Source organism: Amphiura filiformis, chromosome 9 (genome assembly GCF_039555335.1).
Source record: "Amphiura filiformis chromosome 9, Afil_fr2py, whole genome shotgun sequence".
NCBI classification, from domain to species: Eukaryota; Metazoa; Echinodermata; class Ophiuroidea; order Amphilepidida; family Amphiuridae; genus Amphiura; species Amphiura filiformis.
In genome coordinates, this window is record NC_092636.1 from 14,850,241 (window position 1) to 14,862,771 (window position 12,531).

The following is a 12,531-nucleotide window of genomic DNA, read 5'->3' on the forward strand; positions in this document are numbered from 1 at the left end:
CTTTATGCCACATAATGGGCTGTTACAGTTGAAATCCACACTGCCCCTGTGGAAGATTTTGGAAACACCTTCCACAGGGGAATATGTTTTTCAAATGTAATTGGTCAGGGTTAATCATTTTGAAACCCATACTCCCCCTGTTTAATGGCTTTACCTACATCTTCCACAACTGGAGTGAGTATTTCAAATGGAAGTAACCCAAGTGTCTATTCTATTCAAAACATTTACTCCCTCTGTGGAAGACTTTAGCTAAATCTTCCACAGGGGTAGTGTGGATTTTAAATGGAATAGCCCAATTATGACCTTCTAAATGCTTCAGTGCATGAAATCAAGCTCTCAAAGCATTTTCTATGAAGATCATATGTCCAGATAATAGAGATTCGTTTAAAAGAGGTCGGGATAAGGGAAGTTGGACTGTATGTACAGTCAGTTTACTCTGAAGTACAAAGTACCGACGCGGACACGTACATTGTGCCAACTTTGAAGGCATACATACCTCAGCTGAGACGCAGCACTATGCACTGTTTACGTGCTGTATACACAAGCATTGGCATTTGTACTTCAGAGTGAACAAACTGTAGTGTAGTGTAGTTTGGTAGAAATGTCAGCATTCAGTTAATATACAGACAATAAATGACCAAAGATGCTTTGGAGCAGTGTTTCCCTATCAAGATGATTAAAATTAATGAGCATGGAGTTTTCAAGTCCTTACCAATTAATCTTTGAAGTTACTTCATGTTAGATCATCCAGGAATGATCTTTACAAGCCAATAGACCCTATCGTATAAACCAATCAGAATGACATAACAAATGCAGTGGCAGCCATGTTGGTGGAACACGCTTCGATTTGGGCCAATTTTTAGAGGCAATATTTAATGCAAAAAATTAAGCAAAATTAAACAAAATTCATCAGGCACATCCAGATTCAAGTATTTGTGATTTGGTTATAATTTGGCAATAAACTGGATGGAGTTTAAAATAGATTTGGTCCATGCAAATTCTGATTGTGTTACTCGCATGATATGGCATGGAAAATTTTACATTTCTGTCACTTTTTCATGGAAAAAATTATTGGGGTGTTGATTAGAGGGAGAATTTTATTATATATAGGCAATACAGTAATGGTCGTAAATTTAGATTTAAATAATTGTGAATTAAAAAAACATCTTGTTTAGATATCTCCAGAGCCACAATTAGGCTTTCGTCAGCCAGCATTAGAAATCACAGCGAAACCTCCACCAGCTGTTAACAGCCAGCCAACTGAGGATTTGGAGAGTCCTCCCCAGTCACCCAACTCTCAGAGCATCTACAAGATGGAATATGAGGGGGAAGCAGTGGTACCACCAAACAGCATCTACAAGATGGCACATGATGGTGAAGGACTAGCAGTGGTACCACCAAATAGCAGCAGGTTTTCTGGTTCCAGGTAAGAACATAGTGAACAAAAGAATTAAGGTACCAGTTGTATTCAACCCTGTATATCCAAAACAAAGATAGAGATGTCAAACTTAAGACAGGCATCCAGTAAGCTCTGATTTAAGACTTCATTTGTTGAAATTGGTTGAAAATTAAAGAAACGGTGATCGAAAACCCAAGGAAGTAACAAAATCAAAAGTTGCACTTTCATATTCTAATCAATGGAAAGCATAGTGCTAGTTTTAATATGCTAATCAATGGAAGAACGGTGCTAGTTATCTTGTTTGGGAACGCTTTGTGTACAAATCAATAGGGCATGCAATGAAGCAAAACTGCAACTTTTGAATTTGCATCTTCCTTGGGTTTTGGATCATGCATCTCCCTTGGGTTTTGGATCATTGTGTCTTTATTTCTTTACCAATTTTAACAAATGAGGTCTTAAATCCGAGCTAAAAGATGCAGCTAGTGGTTGCTGTTTCTAATTATGACATATCTGCCTTTGTTTAGCATATACAGTGATAAAATTAAGTGGTACATTAATAGTTTTGCGGACTGTAGTGTGACACATGATACTCAAGAGATCCATTAAATGAAATATTTGTATTGTCCTTTTATTTGTATGATAGTGTATCTAACAGATTGCAACCTAAGGACCGTGGTGGTAATGCCCAATAGCTGTATGTGTAGTTTTTCTGACCTTCTGGCAAGAAAAAAATTTGATTGCAGCAACAATGGACTATTCCCGTTTAAATACATACACCCCATATGGAAGACGTGACCTCAATCTTACACAGGGAGTGTGAATTTCAAACAGGGTTACCTGAATGGGTGACTCTGTTTGAAATCTGCCCCCTTGTGTGGGAGATTTCCGTTAGATCATGGTTCTGTCTTGGTATTCAACAGAAGAATGACTTCATAGATGATACCTCGGAATTTGTGTCAAATAAGGTTCAAACGTTACTTTATTGCCTAACATAATGCCTGTTTTTTGGTGTGTAGGGGACTAGGGGTGTGTATGAAGCGCCTACCAACTGATATTTTTATTGCCTAATAGTGGTCATATCTCTGAAATGCATTTGGCATGCAATTGGGACCTACTGCAGACCTCCCCAAACTTAGGAGGGTGCTAGGTCCATTGTTTGAATGCGAAAAGTCTTGTGTGTGTCCTCAGTCACAGGTAAACATGCACAAACACACCCCTGTCACCACACCCCCTTCCTACACACACAAAATAATACAAGTTAAGTTAAGTGGAAGAATATTATTATTTGCAGTAAATCTATGACATCAGACTACACTCAGCGGAACAAAAGAGGGGAACCCATTATCCTGCTTCCAGAGGAGTCGGAATATACCGTTCATTTCCGGAGACGACCGCGACCTGTCACAGCAACACCCGTCATTCCACATGCTATCAGCAGTAGGCAGGCAACAAGAACACAAAGCTCACCAAAATACAAGTAAGTATGGCATTTATGTAGGGATACAGTTTGAATGCTCAGTGCCCGAAGTGGATAAGTGCAACAGCTGCCCTGTGAACATTTGGCAATTTACACACAGCATGTTGTACTCAGCTACACAATGGCAGCTATTGCATTTACCCACTTCTGACAATGTTCATGGGGTGAAATATACCCTAAGTTATGTGTATAGTGTTCCTCTATTAAACCAATTTTCAGTAAAATGTGGTTGATTGGAGCATTGGTAAAATTTTCTGACATTCTGGCAATATTTGTTGACATCCAAAAAGGTATTATTACGAAAAGGAAATTAGTTTTTTATGCTTGTTTATATGTAAATATACAGTAACAAAATGATATTCAAGAATATATTTAGTCACATGCATGATGTTTTGATAACAGTGGAAAATATCATGTGCTCATCCCCTTTGTTTGACGTCAGCATGCCCAAGCGGGTTTTTAGAGCTTTTTTGGACGAAACAAGTCCAAATTTTAGTCCATTTTTCACAAAATTTCCCCTCCCCCTTGAAAAAGTCCACTTTTTCAAAATCAGCACCCCAAATGAAATCCTGTGTACGGGCCTGCCCAAGAGAATTTTAATACATACAAAACACTCTATTTTTTGCTTGTGCATGTTGCTAGTACTATATTACATACATAAACTAAAATAACTAAACCTGCTTCCTTTGTGAAGAGTGCAACATCTAAACCTTTGTACAACTTTGTTTTATCATCTGCATGTCCATTTTCATGTACCCTTTTCAAAGCCAATTATATTGCATGTGCTGTAGACTTATATATGCTACCTATACATCCTTGCATCCATTTGTAGATGGGGAATTGAGTTACCAGATGAAGATCATCTTCATAAGCTTTCAAGGTAAAATTGTTGGTGTGATTGTTTGTGTGTGTATTTGTTTGTTTTTCTGCTTGCATGATTCCAACTGAAACTTGCCTGGCAACTAATTTTCACCTGTTCTTGCTGCTATGTTTTGCCAAATCCTTTTTCAGCATAGTCGTCTTGTAGTATGTGTGAGACATCAAGATTATGCATTGGACCTTATGCAAAGTAATACATGCTGGATGATAGTAGTACACTTAATTTACAGGCTATATCAAAATGTTTGGTATAATCAGTTTTTGATGTTTATTGACAAGCCTGTTCTTCAATATGCAGCATTGGATCCTCTTGAAATGCCTATGATTTATAGTTTATGACCTTTCATAACATTCATCTACAAATAAGGTAGCACCTATGTTGCACTTTGTTATGGTAGTCTTGTCCATAATCACTGGAAACTGATGGGTACCAATCATTTTTATACACCCTGTATAGAAAGGATTTGGTAAAACATATCAGACCACTTATAAAATAGTTTTTATGTTAAAACAGAGAGCATCACTATGAAAGAAAGAAAGAAAGAATGACAGAAACAGGAGACAGGGAGAAAAAGAGGAAGCGAGGTGGATATGAGAGTGCTTTATAGGTCTCCTTTTGATCCCGTTTTACCTAGTCTCCGGTTTGCTCTGTACAAGATTTCATTCTTGCATTAAGTAGCACAAAGTGTTGACTATAAATCAATTTCGCACATGAAGTATTGATTGTGTGTGTGTGTGAATATAACAAAAACAAGCACTAATACCACAGACTAACAAAAAGTTGTAAAATATCATCTCCTTTATTGTCAACCAGCCAACAACAAAGTTCATCCATCAACACCAATATTTTGCATAGCAACCTAGACTGAGGAACTCAGTCTTCAATGATATTCACATCATTTATCTATTGGTCGTTCGTTATATGACTGACATTTGAAGACTGAGTTCTTATGATACATACTGCTGGGAGCATTTTCAGACAATAGCTTGGGATTATTGGGGCAGAGGTTATCCTTTCATTACCACTTTAGCATAGTCAAGGACACTCGCACACTATTAGACAAAATGGGTATGGTATTAGCCAAATGGCAAGTCCTAGAAAGGAGGGTGTCAGTTTCTTAAAAAAATAGTTACATTTATAGAGCATCAATGTGAGATTTGGTTGTAGAATTGGTATAACATGTAAATACTGTTTTGTTTTTAGAACCAAAAGTGCACCAAGTCGTCGCTCCTTGCGTTCTGCTGGGTCTACCTCTGGTGGTCGAAGGCCACGTACTGCAATTGATACCTCCATGAAACAGCGCTGGAATTTGCAGAATGTAAGTAACTACTGTATTCTCTCTAATTTATCCCCTAAGCACTACCTGCCGATCTAACATTGCCTCTCTGATTGGACAATTACATGATATATTCATTTTAATCACCAATCAGAATGGAGCTTTGAAAATAATTCACCCCAATTTTTTGTGTGGTGAAATTATTCTAACAATGTTGCTGATTGGTCCAATTGATAATGAAATTTTCTTTTTGACCAATCGGCAGGTAGTTCTCATGGGTTTAACACCCCATGTTGCATTTCTAACAGGTTGATGTTAATTAAAGTTCTTTTTTACAATGATAGTTCCCTGTAAAACATCTCTGGTTATCATCTGTTAGTGCTGCAGTGCTCCATAAACAATAAAGGAATTGCTACAAATACTGTAAACACAGTCAATAACAATGGACGCACACATGGATATCATGAAATTGGCGATTGCATGTAAATATGGTTACTGTACCATGTATGGTATTATCAGCATTTATGTAACAGTTTGGTTGAAAAAATATGGTGGGGCATTTATTTTATGGGGGCTTTGATAAGTAATAATAGGATAATTAGCAAGTGTGTTATTTTGTAAAAGTGTGATACTGCACATACTGTGTTACTCAGCATTTGATCTTCAACAGTTACTAAACAGTGGAGCTAGGATGTCTAAAGTCATAACTTTAGAACAAAGTATACTACATTTGGTGTTTTCAGTATGATTATATGATAGTGTAATGTTTGTATATAAGGTAATAATTATAGTAACTCAATTTTCCAATAGGCCTCCTTTGGCCTCCAGCAGATGGTATCACATATATAAGAATGAATTCAATAGTTTGGGTTGTTGTCAGGACAGCGCAATTAACAGTGACTTTTTGATCAAAACTTTTGATAGCTTCTCCTCGTTTTGTTCTTTACCAGGACAATGATAACAACCATCGAGTACCCCAAGCAGCAAGTCATTCATCAACTACGATGGCAACGAATGCTGTCGCTTCACTAATGGTGGTTAGTCACTTGGGAGGGGACAACAGACGAGCCAGGTAAGCTTCGTTCTAATGCTGGCTTCATACTTTCTGCCGCTTGCCGCCGAGCGGTGTGACGCTTCATCATGCCGTTTGCACTTGTCTGCAAGCGGAGCGGCATACCGCTGAGCGGCAGCGGCATGACTCTGAAAGCCACTTTTGCCGCTCAGCACCGCTCCAAAATCGTATTTTGTTCTCATACGTCACAGCGGCACCGCTCCGAGTTGACTTGAATTCGACTCCCAGCAGTGCTGCCGCCGCGGCAAAGCAGTGGAGTGATCGATATATCGGCTTGCCGCTGGTCACCGTTAGCGTTTCTGATGCGACTGCGTAGTGAAGCAAAATTATCTTCAGAGCGGCAAGCGGCAGGAAAGTATGAAACCAGCATTAGTCTGTGACTGTGGTTTAGCTTGCAAGTGCTGATTGGTTCCTGGCTGTCATCTATCACACGGTAGAGGATAGTGGCTGCATCGTCAATGGAGAGTTTCCTACCAATTGGCAACTACTTGCCCAATATGCGGATTTAGGGTTTCTCTACCGGAAGGCCAAAATTCCTTCCCACAATGCAATAAGCGTTTTGCATAACAATAGACACAGTTCGGAGATTAATCAATATTCTTTGTTATGCAATACGCATATTGCATTGTGGGAAGGAATTTCGGCACAAATTGACTTCCGGTAGAGAAACCCTAAATCTGCGTATTTCTACTGATATTCAATGTATTCAACATGGAAGTAGGAATCATGAACAAAAAAGCTACATTACCTCTGTTATATTTATCCTGTACACATAACATATTTAAAAATGCATCTGCAACCATGGCTGTTTTACAATCGAAGAAAATAATGTTGGCATATGCTGGTTCCAAAGGCACGCACCTAGAACCAAAAAGGCGCAATGACAATGTTGATGAAAGCACTTTTGCCATTGGTCGTCATGATTGATGGGGGAGGGAAAGGGGAAGGTATGTGTACTTCTCATCAAACATAGTTATACTAATTTCACTGAACTATCAAAGCGGCAGTGAAGAGTTCCAACGTATTGCCAAGGTGTGCCAAGTATTATTTTTCCTTGCTTGTAGCTGTTCTTGGCTATGTCTTATTTTTGAAAGGTCTGCTGAATTGAGACTGATCAATGCCTGACTGGTCTGTGCACCTTGGGCTGGGGCGGACATTTTATAAATGAATTTAGAAGAGCAGCAACGACACTACCTGCATTACATTTCCAGATGTTAAATCTGCATCATATGCAAAATTTTAGGAAAAATGAATATGTTGGTTTTATTTTAGGGCCATTTTTCTATAACTGGTCTTTACATGTAGCCCTATGGAGAGAGTGCCTGTTGAGGGCGATATAACCCCTATTTTTGTTTAAAAAAATGTGATTTAAAAACGATGACCTGTGCTAATTTTCTAAAATTTTTAGAGTATGTAGTATGAACATGTAGAAATATAATCAAGTAGTTGCCCTACCTGCTCTTCTCCGAAAAAATAAAATGTCCTATACCTCAATGATAATGAAACCTAGGTGTGTGGCACATGGTAATCATCACATATCTACTGTGTATTGTAGTTATTATCACTGCTTATCATTTATAGTTACAGTACGTTGTATCTGCAGAAATGTGATATTTTATTTATACTTGTATGATTTTTCCATTTCTTTTAGGTCAAGAATGGGTTACAGAGGTCTGAAGGGCTATGATGAGGTAAATGAATAACTAACAAATGATCATAAAAGATTGTAGGATAAAATTAATTACTTTTTTGTAAATTTGTAGGAATTTTCACAACTTTGTTGTGTCTGGTGTCACTGACTGAGTTTGAAATGATCCAACAATAATTTTGCTTAATCCTTTTTGTAGCAATGTATTTGATATATATTTTAATGGATGAATGAAGTAAGGAAGGAAAGAAGGAAGGAAGGATAGGAAATTGCTATGTAAATTTTTCAAGGTAAATTGAAACCTGCGCACATACCCTAGCCCATTTGTTCCCATCGTCATGTAGCGTGCACATTCACACACATGTCGTATAAGCTTAAGTTGACTGATTATATCTTGTATTTTATCACAGAATTTACCCGGGTTTTTACCAGACATGCAGTTTTTATCCATCACTGGTCCTGCTCCATTGCAAGGTAAATGAGTAAAACAGTTAATCAGAATGTTGGAAAAGTTCATCTTAACTGAACCATTGTTAGGGATCACTTGTCTCAAGTGTGAAGCTGACCTGATAAATATAACATATAATTCATGCTACCAACATTTCTCTTTTTAAAGCAATAATAAGTGATTTGCATAAAGAATAGATTAGAAGGAAATTACTATTTCATTCTAGCGCATATAATGTGTGTTTTAGCTTACCGATTCTATTGCATGTATTATTCAGCGGAGCTTCATGCAGCTGGGACGTATACATAAGACACAAGATGAATAGCAATATGCACACAGTTATACATCACTGATTCAATGATACATGTACACATGCACGAGACATGGTGGCCATCATTCGGTCAGTGAAGTCGAAATACAACCGGAGATCTCCGGATTTAATATAAAAAGATTAAATTTTACTGTAATTAAAGCACTTCAGGCTTGTCTTTCAAATGGTATTTTAGTACAATTGTGCAAAAAGTTGAAATTCAAGAAAAATTTAAGGGTGTTGCGTTGGAGCAAATCACTTATGGCATTGAGAGAGGAGTACATGCCTTACAATCTAAGCCTCTGCTTTTTTTTGCCTATGGATTGCAAAATTTCACTTAACTGTTGAAATTAAAAGAGAGAAGAGAGAGCAAGACAGACAGATGAAGAGACAAAGAAAGAGACAATGAGGGACAGACAGAAAGACATAGATAGTGGGATCGACTAATTTATACAAAGAAAGGGAGGACAAGTTTGTTTATATAAAGCTATTGAATGTGTAAAATGTCTTGTCATGTTGATTATTTTATTCTAATGTTTCCAATTGTATCTTTTGCTATTTTCAGCCCGTGGGCAAGGTGACAGGTAAGAATGATTTCGGTTGTTGCTTCATATAGAAGTCCCAAATATGCTAATGAGGAGTATGAATACAATGTCATGCTCTTACACTCATCTAACACTGGTACTCAACAACGGAATGAATCTATATTCCTCATTAGCATATTTGGGACTTATATATGAAGCACCTACCATGTTTGGATCATTCATTGTAGCAAATAGCCAAATTGAGTCATACAGGCTTTATATATAACTTATTAGAATAACAGACTATGAGCTTTATATACGTCACTGGTAGGGAAAAACCTCACATGTACTTTTGGCCCTTGAACATGGATGAAGCAAACTATTCAATATAAAGTCTACACCTACAAGGCGCTATACATGTTCAAGGGCCAAAAGCACATATGAGGATTTTCCCGCCCAGTGACGATATACCTCTATCATTCAGATACAAAAAGTGGATGAAAATTTAATACTTTGACATTTGTAACTAACAAAGCCAGTAATATCTGTAAAAAAAAAAAAGTGATTCCTGTATTACACAAAGTCATTCACAATAAAATTGGATAAAATTGAATAAAGTAAAATTGCAATAGAGGTTATCCGTGTTCTATAAGCTGTATATCCTATCAGTGACTGCTATACCTTGTTTAAGATTTTCAAAAGAAATACCTGCATGTGCAACCATGACTGTTTCAAAATAGCCCGCCAAAGTCATACAGGTAACTCTGAGGTCGTGTATTGAATTGGTTTGAATAAGGAATACTACGGGAACCAGTGCCTTTTGTTAGAAATCACGCATGAGTAAAGTGGATAACCTCTATAGTTTTTAGACCTTAAAGTTTGGTTTTTCAAATGTGGAAAAATTCATGAAATCCATGCACTCCCTGTGACATTACCTTAATCTCCCACATAGAGGGTGTAGATTTCAAATGGAGTCAGCCATTCAGGTAAATCCATTTGAAACCAGCTTCATCCATTTTTGTCTGGGTATGATATGCCACTGTTTTCTACTGTTATTCAGGGGGGACAAGAGCATTGGGGCACATGGACAACGAGCAGTGCGGGGTTCTTTTAACATCTCCTTTATCAGCCTCATCCCTAACCGAACCCCTATATTTTCGCTTCTGCTAAGCCCCTGAACTCTCTAGGTCATTAGACTTCATCCACCATGCGCACCCCCTTGTTACGCCCCTGCTATTAAAATATGTACCTAAAATATCGCTTTTTCTATGTTTCAGTATTGCTGAAGAAACTGAAGATGTGCCATCATCAAATGACTCCAAAACACCAAGTGAGAATGCAAGTACACATCCACAACTAGATAACCTACCTACTCAACAATGGGCAGGTCTAAGCATGTCATCTGAAAATCCTGACCAATTATCTGACCCATTCTCCATGAGAGAAGGGCAGACTCATTAGCTGGAGGGACTGCCTCGGATAGATCCAGTCTTTTGTCTGTTATAGAATCTGATAGAATGAAAGATTTGGAGGATATGGACTCTGAACAGGGAACAAGCCATCAAGATGGAGATGAGAATGATACACCAAGAACAATAGATGCCGATCTTAGCATTGATTTGGAAGCTGCTGGGGACAATGACACACCACAATCTACTCATCCTGCTGACGGGGAAGCTACAAATAAAGAAGATAACACTATCAGGACGATTGATATTGATATGAGAAGTGTATCGCAAATCAATACTGAACATGATGATGATCAAAGTGCGATAGAAAGCCAAATGTCAGACAAGAGGTCAATAGATGGCCATGATCAAAGTGCAATTGAAAGTCAAATGTTAGACAATGGATTAAATAAAATATTAGATGATCAGTGTGAGGAGGAAACGATGGATGCCACAGAAGATGAGAAGGATGCTACTGGTAAAACCGGTCTTCTAGGAATGATTGTGGCATCTAAGAACACACAAGAAACAATTGATGCTGAACAAAAGCAAGATACTGCACAAACTCTCGGTGATGAAAAAGCTCACAATGTGGAAAGCTCTATTAAACAACATCAAGATACTGAACAAACTTTTGGTGATGAAGAAGCTCACAGTGTGGAAAGCTCTGTTGAACAACATAAAGATACTGAACAAATTCTCGGTGATGATGAAGCTCACAGTGTGGAAAGCTCTGTGACACTGCAAAATGTACCGACTGTTCAAAACCTGGATAATGAAGAAGCTACAAGCATGGACGGTTCTGTGATTTCAAATTATGAAGAATTTGTAACCGAGAAGGATATACTGACGGGTGCGGAGAAAGGTAGTTGAATCCTAACCACTGTGTGTTAACATGTCATGATTTCACGTCTAACTCTGTATGCACCTAACTTCATAATTTTTCAATTAATTTATATTTGGTTGTTCCATCATTTGTTTACACCAAACACCAATTGTTTGAATTGGTTTACTACATTCGTTTGCACAACATTTCATCTTGTTACAAATAACACTAACTTGACTAACATCTTGTTAATTGTTATCACTGGAAATAGTCAAATATATGGTACTAATAATTGTAAAGTCATTTGTCCAGTGTTTCTTCTCTCACTTTATTCATTTTATGTTAAATTATAACACAATACTTTGAACAAGGAACCTTTGCACATTCAAATGAGATTATAACATGTTGTGTGCATGTGTTACTCACTACTACATACTGCAGGAGATTTCTCTCCTCTTCCAAAAATAGGCAAAGATAAAGTAAACACAGTCCTTGCATAGTATGCGTATGACGTAAAGCGTGTGCTTCGGACCTTGTGCAAAATAATATGTGCTGGACAGTAAGTAGTACTCATATTTTGAGAAAGGGAGTCTACATTTCAGTTCACAAAATCCAACTGTGTCTTCCATCAGTGCTATAATTGTTAAAGGAGTATTTTGTGATCCTAGCATTCTGATTTTATGACATTTTTCTGATTTATTTGCGGGTTATGCATGATTATATGTATTACACTCCTCCATAGGCCACTATGTTGAATTATGTTCTGGTATACCAGAATGTAATTCATATTTGACAATATTTTTAACCAGAGGTTTCCTGTGGTATAAAAATATCAATGTTTTTGAGAAAAGTGAAGGGATGAGGCTGTGGATCATGAAATGCTCCTTTAAGTACTAATAGCAACTTGTTACTTAATTTATTTACTTGTATATAAAATGTGACACGATCTGGTCCATGGGGGCCAAAGGAGGCATTTTTGAAAATTGAGTTTCTTTATTATTACATTATACCTACAATAAGCTATCATTTACTGAAAACACTGAAGACCTAGCATACTTGGTTCTAAAGTTATGAAGTTTTTTGATGTACATTTTCTTATGTATTTTATTGTTTTTTAACTCCATATTTTTACCTTTATCTCAGTTTCAAATTTGCCGCCTTTGGCCTTCATGGACCAGATTGTGTCACAAATACTCATTTACTGTTGATGTATATTGTATGTC

At 37.4% G+C, this 12,531-nt stretch overlaps 1 protein-coding gene across 1 annotated transcript in view; it reads left to right on the forward strand.

Annotated features, from left to right (window-relative positions):
- The window catches only part of LOC140159988 (uncharacterized), a 59,958-nt gene that overhangs the window by 24,514 nt on the left and 22,913 nt on the right, over positions 1–12,531 (forward strand). The window contains 10 exon segments of the mRNA XM_072183255.1: positions 1,176–1,426; positions 2,691–2,876; positions 3,709–3,756; positions 4,960–5,074; positions 5,983–6,104; positions 7,756–7,795; positions 8,163–8,226; positions 9,076–9,094; positions 10,312–10,488; positions 10,491–11,347. Of these exon segments, the coding sequence (XP_072039356.1) occupies positions 1,176–1,426; positions 2,691–2,876; positions 3,709–3,756; positions 4,960–5,074; positions 5,983–6,104; positions 7,756–7,795; positions 8,163–8,226; positions 9,076–9,094; positions 10,312–10,488; positions 10,491–11,347 (1,879 nt within the window).